Source organism: Peromyscus eremicus, chromosome 7 (assembly GCF_949786415.1).
Source record: "Peromyscus eremicus chromosome 7, PerEre_H2_v1, whole genome shotgun sequence".
Lineage (NCBI taxonomy): Eukaryota > Metazoa > Chordata > Mammalia > Rodentia > Cricetidae > Peromyscus > Peromyscus eremicus.
Window position 1 is genome coordinate 96,920,136 of NC_081422.1, and position 13,199 is coordinate 96,933,334.

Below are 13,199 nucleotides of genomic sequence, written 5' to 3' on the forward strand. Positions count from 1 at the left end.
CAGCAGAGATGCAGAGGGACCGTAGGGGCTTTTCTAAGTAGCAGATGTGTGTCCCAAGAGAGGCAGGTGATCATAAAATCAAGGATGTTTCGCTGGCTCGCATTACTGCAAGCGCACTCTTGCCTCCTCACAAAACCATTGTCCTATTGTTACCTTTCTTCAGCCGCATTTGCCAATTGACGGGTAGCTTCTCCTGCCTGCTCACCGTGCAGAATGACTGCCAAGGTCATCTGTGACAAGGAGACTCAGATTTATTTTAGAGGGAGCCTTTGAAGAAGCTGAGCCCAGGGTCTGTCTTCCAAGGACTGTGCTTCCAGGAAGAGAAGCGGGTGGAGGGTGGTGAGCTACCTGTGTGGCTCAAGCATCACTGTTCTGAAGGGTCATGGGAGTCATTTGCTTAGAGCTTCTCTCTACAGGGCTACATGCATTCTTTACCATCTGCCAGTGAACCGGGGTCTAGGCTGCTAAGTGGTTGAATTTGATGGAAATTTGTCCTAGAGTCACTAGTGAGACTGTTTTGGTGTAGCGGCTGACTGCAGGGGACCGTGGTCCCTATTAGATAACCTTATGGATTTTTGTTGTATTTCTATGGGATTAGTTAAGTCTCCGTAAATGTCAATGATAAACATTTGCCAAGGATTTATAACATACCAGGCACTCAGCCTCTCCAAGAGGCACCCTGCATTGTTTTTAATGGACAAACTGAGGGTAAAGACTCAGTAACTAAACTTAATAGATAGCCACATTGGCACTTGCATCTGGGCCCAGGTAAAACCACCTACCTACCCTACCTCCTCCTGTGTGCTTCCATTGATTGCTATTATTTCTGTCTCTTAGGTGCTCTAGGACCAGGTGCCTGCTGGCCATTGTCTAGGCAGCTGTGTGCAAGCCAGAGAAGCATGAGGACACTGGAAGACTCCTCAGGGACAGTCCTGCACCGCCTCATCCAGGAGCAGCTGCGCTACGGCAACCTGACAGAGACTCGCACTCTGCTGGCCATCCAGCAACAGGCCCTGAGGGGTGGGGCTGGAGCTGGGGGCACAGGGAGCCCCCAGGCCTCCCTGGAGATTGGACCTCCTGAGGATAGTCAGGTGCTACAGCAGGCCACCAGGCAGGAGCCCCAGGGCCAGGAGCATCAAGGTGGAGAGACCCACCTGGCAGAGAACAGGCTCTACCGGCCATGCCCACAGCCCAGCAAGGGAGAAGAGCTGCCCACCTATGAGGAGGCCAAAGCTCACTCCCAGTACTACGCAGTGCAGCAGGCAGGACCCCGGCCCCATGTTGGGGACCGAGATCCTAGAGGAGCATCAGGAGGCAGCCGACGCCAGGATGAGGCTCTGCGGGAGCTGAGGCATGGCCACGTACGCTCCTTGAGTGAACGACTTCTGCAGTTGTCCCTGGAAAGAAACGGTGCTCGGGTCCCCAGCCACATGAGCTCTTCACACAGCTTCCCTCAGCTGGCCCGGAGCCAGCAGGGTCTCCAACCCCGAGGACCCCCAGCTGAGGTCCCAGAGCCCCGTGGGCCCCCACCTCAGTACCCACACGCTGTACTGGCTCATGAGACTGCGGCTGTCACTGACCCAAGATACCGTCCTCGAAGCAGCCCACACTTCCAGCACGCGGAAGTCAGGTGACTACCCCACCCTGGATTTCTTCTAGTCCAGTGTCCCAGGAGAACCCCAAGGTCATATACCTTGGATCCCAGGTGGCATGATCCCAACCCCACTGCACCCACACCAGCTCCTGGGGCTGGATGCTCTTGATCTACTCTCAGTCTTGAGAAGGGAGGAGCCTAGGGCTCCTGGAAGATAGGGGGACTTGCCTATCTGACTTTACTTAGGAAATTACCTGCCAGGCATGGTAGCACACTTAGGTGAGGTAGGAGGAGCCCAAGTTGACCGCCCGCCTGGGCTACATAGCAAGACTGTCTAAAACAAAAAGAAACTGACATCATTGCTTTAACTCAAAATATAGACAGCATTGTCTATAGCATTCAAGTAAAGAGGGATCCCAGGGGATATGAATGGGGTTTAAAGGTGAGATTTTTTTAGAAAGAACTAACAAAAGACAATGGGAATCCCTGCCAAACTGCTCCCAAGTTAAGTAGGCCAAAGGTGGGACTTCCTGAAGGTTTTGAAAGGGAAAAATGGACTTTTTGTTGTTGTTGTTGTCATTGGGAGGTGTTGCTAGCGAGGCTGAAAGAACTAGGTGGCCACCTCGGTCACAGCTGCCTTGTCTACCAGTTAATTACTTATTACGTTTTCCCTTGTACTTGTCATTAGGATTCTGGGCCTAGGTGAGCCTTTTGGTTTTTTGTGGTTTTTTTTGGTGGAGTCTCAGGATGCTGTTGGATCAGGACAGTGACTTAGCTTAACTGTGTGTGAAGTGAAGTCTTGGTGTGTGTGTGTTGGGGGTGGGATATGATGGACTTTTAAAAGAGAGGCACATCACAATGCCAGCCTGAGAGAATGGGTCACTAGAGCCAGGGTGGAAGCTGGGAGCCCCGTGAGTGCAGGCAGGAAGCCATATCATTGAAGGAGTGCAGGTTCCTAGAACCCAGGGGCTGCCTTAGTCTTCTGAACTGACCCTTCTTTTTTTTTTTTTTTTTTTTTTTTAATTGGTTTTTTTGAGACAGAGTTTCTCTGTGCAGCCCTGGCTGTCCTGGAGCTCACTGTGTAGACAGACCATGTTGGCCTTGAACTCACAGAGATCCACCTGGCTCTGCCTCCCGAGTGCTGGGATTAAAGGCATGCCTCACCAAGCCCTTCACCTTTTCCTTGGAAACAGGCACCTTGGCTGCATCCCCCTTGAGGGTGGGGTGAAGTGGGTTTCCAGGAAGCCCTACCAGGGGGACCCAAGAATTTGCAGAGCCTCTGGGTTCAAGGTCAAAGTCTGGCTCACTTCAGACCTGCTGACTCTTGATGTAGTCCCTCGATCTCCCTCACCAGTTGTTTCCCTCTACTCTGGAACAGAGTGGTGGCCCTGGCCCGGAGGAGCCAGGGGATGGAGCCTCGTGGGTTTCCTCGGCCTCCACACCCCCCAGACATCCACCTTATCCCCCTTCTCAGGGCAGTTCAGGAAGAATTTCTTCTTTTGGACCAGCCCTATTGAACCCTGCCAGGAAAAGATAATATCCAGGCAAGGAAGTGGCCTGTTTGCAGAGAACAAAAAGATGGGGAGGGGGGAAGTGGGAAATGGCAGACCCAGGAGCAGGGAAAGCAAGTGTGGAAGGAAAGGAGTCACCATGCTTACTTGGAGCTAAATCATTCTCCAAGAATGCCAGTTGTGTCTGCCTGGACTGGCGGGGGTTGGGGGGTGGGGGCGGGGGCGGCGCGAGAGGGTGGAGAATGACAATTTTCTGAGGCCACCCTGAGAGTGACCACACTTAGCACCAAGAGAGAGTTGAGACAGCCCTCTAACCTGCTCTCCCTGGAGGTAATAGTGGGAAAAAGCATATGCAGGCTTTTCCTCAGCTCACCAGATGAGAAATACTGAACTGGAAGCCTGGGGATGGGGGAGGGGGTGTGTGATGGACCCGGAAGTGAAATCCAACTCTGAGGCCCTTCTGGGATTCAGAAAATTCTTAGGACACTGAGGCCCCAGAAAGGCTCTCTGACTCCCCATACCTCACTCTTCGTCCTTCTCTTGACGTAGAGCCCAAGAATGTGTTACACCTATGCCAGAGGCCTGTAGAACACTGACCTGAGCTCTGCTGATGCGCTAATCCAGAGGTGGCCCCTTGTTCTGAAGTGCCCGCTAGCAGAGACAGGGGCTAAACTGTTGTGAGTGTCTGTTGTCTCCTGGCCACTCTGTCTGTCTGGCCTCACTTTTGCGGCCAGAGACCCTTGTGATTTAACAGACAGAGGTGGTGTGATGCTGGGTGGCCAAGACACTCATTTGCTGAAGGTCCAGCAGCTGGGGCTGAAATCCGTCCCTGTTTGTCAGGCTGAGCTCAGGCTCAGCACCTGCTTCCCTGCTCTAATCTTAGCTGGGTTCTTGGAAAAGAATTTCGTAGCTGGGGGGGGTAGCAGGACCCTGAAACAAGGAGGAGAGCTCAAGTGAGCTGCTTTAGCTGACGTGACCAGAATCCAGCCACTGGGCCTTTCCCAGAAACCTTCTATCCTATTGGAAGGTTAAGGGTACATTTTCAAAGATGCTTTAGTTAAGCTGTACATGCCTAGGATGCCCAGGGTTGCTTGGGCTGATCCCTAAGGCCTTAGCCACCGTGGGGCAGCTGTGAACAGAACAAGCATCTGGATATTATGCCACCCCACACCGGTCTTGCTCTCTGACCCTTCTGAGTCTCAGGCAGATGCCATGTGACACAGGCCCTCCCCACTGGTGGCTGCCTAACACTGGCGAGGCTCAGCCACTGGCACTGGTGATAGCCAGGGTGTGTTTGTGTGAGTCGGTCTCTGAGGTCTTTGCCTCTTCTTTTCCAGGATCCTCCAGGCCCAGGTCCCGCCCGTGTTCCTCCAACAGCAGCAGTACCAGTACCTGCAGCAGCCCCAGGAGCACTCCCCACCCCTTCATCCGGCCGCCCTAAGCCATGGTCCCCCAAGCTCCTTCAGTCCACCTGCAGTGGAGGGACCAGCAAGTTCGCAGGCCGCCTCGGGCAGTGCCCACCTGGCGCAGATGGAGACCGTGCTGAGGGAGAACGCCAGACTGCAGAGAGACAATGAGAGGCTGCAGAGAGAGCTGGAGGGCACGGCAGAGAAGGCCAGCCGCATAGACAAGGTAGAGACTCTTAGGGCCCCGGTGGATGGGGGAGGCAGAGGAACAGGAAAGCCTATCAGGCTGCCTCTTGCACCAAATTCTGTCTTACACACCCCCCCCACACACACACACACACAAACACTCCAAGCTCACTCCAGACAGCTGAGGAACAGCCGAGCGGTTTGCCCTGGTGCATGAGCAGTTGCTGGCCAGTGGTGGTTAGAAAGAACTCATTCACTAGCTCTCTGCACACTTGTACCCTCGCCCTGCACAACCCCCTCCTGTGTGGACACCTCCCACAGAAAGTCCTTTGTGCACCCACACAACAGCCAGTCTGTTCCAGGCCAGCCCTGGCCAAAGAGAAAGCCCCTCCTCTCAGGGAAAAGAAAAAAAAAAAGCAACGGGTTGGCATAGCAAGCCAGCTAGGAGCACGTGTAAGACCTGTGGCTTCCAAGGGGGAGGGGCAGCCACATGCTCTGGTCAGAGGCGGCTCAGGCTGGGGTCTGGCGCCCCGCCCCCCCTTCCTTGGTGAAGCCTGGCTAGTTGTGTACTAAGGTTCAGCCACCTAGAATATGCTCATCCCCGGTTCTTTGCACTCCGATTATGAGACAATGCTAAGCGGAAATGAAATGCTTCTTAGAAACACTGGACATGGGGCAGGCTGGAGGTAGCCCTCTTGAGGAGCATCTAGCCCTGGGTCTAGGCAGCATCCAGTCCTTCCTTAGGAACAGCTGTCTGTCCCAGCAGTCTGCCCTACCTGCAGTCCCCTGATTATCTCACTAGAGCCACTGGCCTCGTTCACTCCCTGGTGTCATTCATTTCATTGTCTGTCTTTGACAGCTGGAAAATGAAATTCAGCGGCTCTCTGAGGCCCATGAGAGCCTGATGAGGACCTCTTCCAAGCGTGAGGCCCTGGAGAAGACTATGAGGAACAAGATGGACAGTGAGATGAGGCGGTTGCAGGACTTCAACCGCGATCTTAGAGGTGAGAACTAGGCTCGTGGGTTGGGGAGCTGGGAAGATATCTGAGGGTTTGGGGGGAAATTCAGATTCTCTGTTCTGTGCTGCAGAGGCCCCCATGAGTTCCCATCATTGGGCCCTGATCTGAGCTGGGACTTCCCTGTAAAAACCCATCCCCAGTTTGGAGGATGCAGGCTCACAGTTAGAACCCCAGGGTAAACCCCCAGGCTGGCAACATTCCTTGATACTAAAACATCTCTCCTCTTTATTTAAAACAGAGAGACTGGAATCTGCAAACCGCCACCTGGCAAGCAAGACACAGGAAGCCCAGGCGGGCAGTCAGGACATGGTAGCCAAGCTGCTTGCTCAGAGTGAGTTGGGGACCTGTTAAGAAACCTTGCCGGGCGTACAGGCAATGAGACCATTGTGACCCCGTTCCATTCCCCTTGAGATGTAACCCGCTTCCTTGCAGAGGAGCACTCCAGGACCAGATTTACTGAATGGCTGCTGTGGGAAAGAGCGGTTTCCAAAGATGAATAGGAACTAGGGAGCAGTGACTGGCTGGGCCACATGGTACTGACCCTCAGTGTCACATTGGTCCCTCCTGCATGGAGGCCAGGACAGCCTTGGCAGTGGTTAAATAGGAGACAATGGGGGATCTTCCGGAGTTTCCTAGGAATGCCAGGCAACAGAAAGGCTGAGGATAAGCTGGAAAGCAGGGTAGAACTGGTGGAGGTCCTGAGAGAGCCACAAATGGGCTTAGTCGACAGCTACAGTCTATAGGAAGCACTCAGGCTTCTCTGTAAACAGGGAGGCCAGGCATCCTGGAGGCTTTATAGACTAATCCATTCATTCCTTCTTCATTGGTGGATTTGAGCTAAGCACTGGGCCAGTGTTGGGCAGAGGGTGGGAACTCTCACTGCCCAGAAAATAGCAGGGAGGTGAGATAAGCTTTAAGGCAGGAGCAGGTTCCCACAGGTTCAAGGGGGAAAAAGTGTTCATGATCCCGGAGATTGGTGAGTAGGCAGCCCCTGGTGGTCTGGGAAGATCTGTGGGAACGCAGAAGCACTGCTGTAGTGTGAAGGAGGTATCAGGCAGGCTTGTAGGTAAGACGGGCTTTTAGAAAGGAAATTTATGAGAGCGCTTTGTTAAGGGGCCTCAGGAGAGGGGAAGACACTTCTGGCAATGCCCGCTTCTTGCTTCAAGGGCTTAGAGCCCTCGAGTGCTTGCTAATCAGCCTTTGGCAGGAAATGGGCTCAGATTGGGCAAGACTTGGGCTATCCACTACTACCTTTCAAAATGAGGTGAGAGTGGCTAAAGGTCTCTGGAACGGAGATGAGGAGGAAGGAGGTGTCGCCTAGGGGCTGCCCTTGGGAGTCTGCGGAGGACCGACTACTAGGGGAAGGGAGACTGGGGGGGGTGCTTTAGTGGGAAGGGCGGCTTTGGGGCCCAGGCTCCGGCAAAGAAAGGAAGTCTTAGGAGGGTTTCTGGAAGCCTGCAGAGGGGGAGGGGGGCAGAAGCAGCCGGGAGGCGTTTCCGCTCCCCGGGGAGCGAGCTAGCGCCAGGCTGTTCTTGGCTTCTTGCTGGAGCCATTAATCTCGCAGCCGCGGGTGACCTGGATGCCTGGCATTCCAGAGCCGCTGGGCTGTTCCGCTCCCGGCCGGTCCCCCTCCGTTCCCCTCCCATATGCGCCTGACAGTGGCGCCCTTCGGCCCCGGCGGCGCCCAGCCTAGCTTTGGGAGACACAAAGGGTGGCTGGGACCTGAATGTGGGGAGCCTGCTAAGCAGACTTGACCTTCCACCCGCTACCACGGTATCTTAAGGTTGTACAGTAAGGCTTCCGGAAGCAAAAAACTGGACCCACAGCCCCAGGAGCTAAGAAAAACCTCAGCAGCTCCCCCACTCCCACCCCACCCCCAATCTTCATTCTAAAGGGCTGAGGGTGACCTTTTTTGTGGCGGGTACAGAACCCCTACCCCCCCCCCCCCCCCCCCCCCCCGACACACACACACACACACCACTGGCTTTTTCCCTTCAACAAATCAGAGCAGCCTCCAGCTCTGCCTGCATTGTCTGTTTCAGGCCTTCAAGAGCTGGCTCTGAGGCCTGACGACTGGCCCTGCCCCCTTGGGACAGGTGTCACCTTGGGCTGTGAGATAGGGCAGTATATAGGGCATTGCCTCCTAATAGTGCTAGGGCTGATGTCTGGGCATTATTCAGTCATTAGGCTGTAGGGCTCTGGACCCACATGGGACGGATACTGTTCTCAGTCCAAACCTGGTTTCCGCCCTCCACCCCATTCACCGGTTGTTGAGCAGGCAGAATATGAACAGTTGCATTAAAGCGTCATTGAATAGCCCCACCTTTTCCTTCTGTACCAAAGAGATGGGCCCGCCAGGCTGGGTGCAGCCTTCAGAAGTGCACTGGAGGTGGCTTGGATTGCCCCTGCCCATGCTGTCCTAGGAAGCAAAGAGATTCCCAAAGGGCAAGTGCTTTGAGGTGGGTCGTAGGCCTAGAACATCACTTAGAGAAGTCTTGTGTTCTGGCCTTGGCCCGGTGAGATGGAGAGGTTCTCTGCGCAGAGCTCCTCTTACCAATTAGCTAAGTGGTCAGGGACTGGCTGGAGTCTTGGATGCAGTCTTTGGACTAGCATCCTTGTCGCTGTGCTGCGAGGTTTGAATTCTGTTATGAGCCCACCTGCCTACGTGTAGGTCCTCAGACCATATAAAGTCAGGAGCACTGAACAGGAGAGGCTGCAGGCTGCAGGCTGCAGTCCAGAGCAGACACTTGGGGACAAGAACTACATGCACAGCCAGAGAGCTGGAGCCTCTCAGTCAGCCATTTGGTTCCTATGTTTCTTCCCTTATAAATCAAGAGCCACAAATCCTACCTGGGAGATTGAGTTGGATAAGATATGAAAAGTGCCTGCCTGCTTCTTCCTGCTTGAACAATGACCTTGTTATAGTACCCTAATCTATAAAAGGTTGGATCAGTTCCTGCCTGACCAGTCTCTAGTCATCGTGAAGCTTAAGGGAAACTGTGACTATGTTTTGGCGGTGGCCATGCCTGGCTCAGTTTGAGCAGTATCCCAGCTGAGAGGCCATTTATCTTGGTTGTTACAGCAAGAGTCACAGTCAGGCCCTGCCGTTTACTCTTAACCTGCGTCTCACTAAAATGTAATAATAGACAACTCCCAGGAGTGTCAAGAGGGTGAGCGGCGGTTGTCGGTACAGAGCCCACTAGTGGGTGACTGTGGCCACCATCACTGATCACTTCTCAATTTCTCCCCGGCAGGCTATGAGCAGCCAGCAGGAACAGGAGAAGCTGGAGCGTGAGATGGCACTGCTGCGTCGGTGCCATCGAGGACCAGCGGCGACGTGCTGAACTGCTGGAGCAGGCTCTGGGCAATGCACAAAGCCGTGCTGCCAGGCTGAAGAGGAGCTACGCAAGAAGCAGGCCTATGTGGAGAAGGTGGAGCGGCTGCAGCAGGCTCTGGGACAGTTGCAGGCTGCCTGCGAGAAACGGGAGCAGCTGGAGCTGCGTCTGCGCACGCGCCTAGAGCAGGAACTCAAAGCCCTTCGCGCACAGCAGGTGAGACCTGTGTAGCGGGCAGAGCTGGGCAGAATCCAAGGAATCCCTGAGCTCTAGTCTCTGTCCCCTGGGAAAGATGATTGCTCCATGCCCCCCCTTGGCTGCTTGGTCCCTCTCAGTCATCTTGTGTCGCAAAGGCTCTGCCATGTGGTCTGTGTTCAGGTTTGGAGGACTTGACGAGTCTTAACCTCGGCAGTAGCAGAAACTGGGACTTCAGAACCAGATAGCAGTCATTAATAATGTTCATGCAGAAGACTGGGACACACTCTCACTTCTCTTCCCAAGATAGGAAGTAGATGTCTGAGCCCTGAGTCTGAGCTTGCTATGTATTTGGACATAAACATTTCTCGTTGTTTACAAACCAGATAGAGTTCTGTCTCCACACCCAACATTAACCTTGTCATAGAAGTAGGGGAACCAAAACTTAGTTGTCGCAATGTGATTATCACTCATATTCCCACTCCCACTTCAGACAATTGGTTTTCTAGTCATATGTGCCCTTATGTCCCTGGCTACTATAAATTGGGAGGGAATGTGAGGACCTTTGTTATCCCCTGTATCTCTGGGTGGAAGTAGGCAGCGGGGAGGATGTGGAGGTGCGCAGCAAATGATTGAACAGGTATGCATGTGTTAAGGTCTTCCTGAAAGCAGGAGGACCAAAGCCCCACATACCCCAGCCTTAACCCTTGACCATGCTATGCTTTGCTCTACAGAGACAGGCAGGCACCCTCACTGGTAGTGGTGGCATCAATGGTGGGTCCACTGAGCTCAGTGCCCTTCGACTCTCAGAACAACTGAGGGAGAAGGAAGAACAGATCCTGGCTCTGGAGGCTGACATGACCAAGTGGGAACAAAAGTACCTGGAGGAACGGGCCATGAGGCAGTTTGCCATGGATGCCGCTGCCACCGCCGCCGCGCAGCGCGACTCCACTCTCATCAGACACTCCCCCCAGCCCTCGCCCAGCAGCAGTTTCAATGAGGGCCTGCTGGCAGGCAGCCACAGGCACCAAGAGATGGAGAGCAGGTTACTATAGGGTCAGGCAGGGACATCTGGAGGGATGCAGAGGGGTGGATGGTAGTAGCCAGTCTCTGCCCAATCCTTTGTCCCCGGACTGGGACAAAGGGCCCCACCCTCAGCAGCTCAGTATGTTTGACATTCCAGAAATTATAAACAGTTGTTTCCCTGAGTGAATCCCTCCTGTGCTCAGGCTGGACGTGGGTGGGTACCATCCAAGGTCTGGCTGCTATGGGTCCTCATGCCTGCTTCTAGCCCTAGGACCTGACTCTTGCAATGAGGTGGGCTCAGAGAACATCAATTGCAGAGCATTAATAACGTTATGCAGTGCGCCTCACAAGGGCAAGAGGTCCGTCCTACCTGCTTTAGGGAGGGATGTCTTGAGTTTCCTTCCGACTTCTGTGAGGTGGGTAGAAGGTAAGGGGCTGAGTCCGTGGGACTGACAATGTGGCCTCTCCCACAGGTTGAAGGTGCTCCATGCCCAGATCCTAGAGAAGGATGCAGTGATCAAGGTCCTTCAGCAACGCTCCAGGAAAGACCCTGGCAAGGCTACCCAGGGCACCCTGCGGCCTGCCAAGTCGGTGCCATCCATCTTCGCGGCTGCAGTGGGGGTTCAGAGCTGGCAAGGGCTCTCATCCAGCGAGCGGCAAACGGATGCACCTGCCCGGCTGACAGTAGGTATGAAGAGGCTTGCAGTGGGATGGAGGGGAATAGGACCTTTGGAAACCAGACTCCAGACCTGGCTTAACCTTTGGCTCCCATGACCTTGACACCCACAGGGTCCTCCTAGTATAAAGTGGATGATGGGCCTTCAGCGGCTTGCAGATAGATGTAGGCAAGTTTCTACGTACTGCTCCTAAGCCAATACTAAGAAGTCCTAGATTTCAGCTACAAAGAAGGGGTGCAGAGCATTGATGCCTAACTTGACCCCACCTATTCCCATTTCAAAAAGGGAGCCTTTCATTTTATTAGGCGTCTTGCAAACTAAGAGCAGCTCAGTCCACGGAGTTTAAGATGTCCTCCATCGGGGGCCTTGTCTCCTGCATCAGGCTGTATCCATCAACCACTTTTCTTTCCTACAGACCGTGTACCAGCAGAGGAGCCCCCAGCCACAGCTCCTCTCCCTACCCACACCAAACACGGGAGCAGAGATGGGAGCACCCAGACTGAGAGCCCTGCAGATAGCACCTCTGCCTGCTTAGCCTCAGAGCCCGAGAGCCTCCTAGGGTGCAGCAGTAGCCAGAGGACACCCTCTCTGGGTAAGCACCCTGCTTCCCCTGGCCTGGGTGGTAGATGGGGGCTGTGAGCTGGAACACACATTTCCCCCAAACTCATCCACCGTGGGAAGCCCCACAGTGGGAATGAGGGTTGTTGGAGGCATGAAACCCTCAGTCAATGGGAGGCAGGCCTCTAATTCAAAAGAAAGTACCCCATCAGAAGGCATTGTATCTCCTCTGGAGTTTTTCTCACATATCCTCCTGCTGGTCCACATATCTACGATGATGGAGCTTGGCAAGTGGTCCTGATGGTGATCTTGGAATAGGAAGCTATTGGGAGAGCCCAGAAAAGAGGAACTTGAGAAGAGGCCTTTTCTCTTCCTACTCTGATTTCACATTCACCCTAGCATAGCTGCCTGTGTGTGCCTCATGATCTCAGAAAACCACAGGCATGACAAGAATGCTATAGCCTGCTTCTAACCCTGGGGGCACCCCTCCACTGATCACTCTAGCCAGTTCAGAGTCTAAACACAGGCATACTTCCTCGGCAGTCTAGGCCCCAGCTGAGGGGAGGGAGCACAGCGTTGTACTTAGTTGACCAAGTTAAGAGGAACCTGAGGACTGGAGCAGCTTAGGAGGAGGGAATCAGAAGAAAGAGCCTGTCTTTAAAATGTGTTGGGAGCTGAAAAGAACAATAATACTCACAGCATAGGCCTTGCTGTTTTCTTGTCTTTCTCCAGACTCTGTAGCTGCAACCCGAGTCCAGGACCTGTCAGACATGGTGGAAATACTGATCTGAAGGGAAGAGGTGGTGCCTTGGGGATCCCGACTCCCTGGCCTCCCTGGCACTCCAGCGGTCTTCAAGTGCTGAGCCTTTACTTTCTCCAGTCATTGACGGTGTGGTGCATGAAGCTCAGAGAGGAGCACTACAAGGGACCTAGAAAAGTCTGCACCCCTAGAAGACTGCTTCTTGGCCCATATTCCTCCCATGCCCGTGAGGAAGAAAGAGCCAGATTCCCCCTGCCGCCCAGGGTCTGTCTGTTGCTGGAGCAGAAAGGAGTTGAGTCCCCTCCGTCCTGCCCCTTTGTATTCAGGCATGAAGGGAAAGGGGAGTGGATTCTGATTCCCAAGGATGGCTGGGCACTGATCTCGTGGTCTGCTGGGGTCACAAGCCAGCCATGGTGTTCTGTGGTCAAGCATGGCCTCAGCCAACTCCATCTGCTCTTCAGTTCCTCACTGCCTTCTTCAGATCGCTAAGACTGGAATCTTTGGGGGGACTATTAGGAGTGTGGGTCTTTTGGGAGCCACCAACATGCCTCTTGCTTGGAGTAGGTTAGAGGCCATTTGAGAGGCCTGCAGAACAGTGTGTTTTGTATATAATTCTCCTTCCTGGGAACAGAAGACTAAGCATGCTGGTTGAGATTCTCCTTCCAAGGCTGTGCTGCCTGCCCCTGCTGCCCTGGTTCTTGAAACATCTGATGGGTTCCTCCGCCTCCACTTCTTGGCCATGGAATTTGATATTGGTTGCCTTTCCTCCATTTTAAACCCCTGTGTTCCATGCCCATGGGACTCTTGTCACCAGCCTTTCTGAACAGCTCCACAGCTCCTGTCCCTGGGACACCCTGTCAGTTTGGTTGTAGACTGAGCCAGATGCAATGAGCCGCCACATATGGACATCTGTCATGCCCAGCCCCAGGTTC

General features: G+C 53.9%; 1 protein-coding gene across 1 annotated transcript; it reads left to right on the forward strand.

Annotated features, from left to right (window-relative positions):
• Positions 1–842: 842 nt before the first annotated feature.
• Amotl2 (angiomotin like 2) lies at positions 843–12,354 on the forward strand. The gene is given in 12 exon segments (XM_059268467.1): positions 843–1,630; positions 4,443–4,737; positions 5,557–5,701; positions 5,955–6,047; positions 7,999–8,008; positions 8,982–9,027; positions 9,029–9,104; positions 9,107–9,267; positions 9,981–10,291; positions 10,746–10,960; positions 11,365–11,541; positions 12,240–12,354. Coding segments are annotated over 12 exon segments (2,319 nt in total). The 5' UTR covers positions 843–899; the 3' UTR covers positions 12,299–12,354.
• Positions 12,355–13,199: the final 845 nt, after the last annotated feature.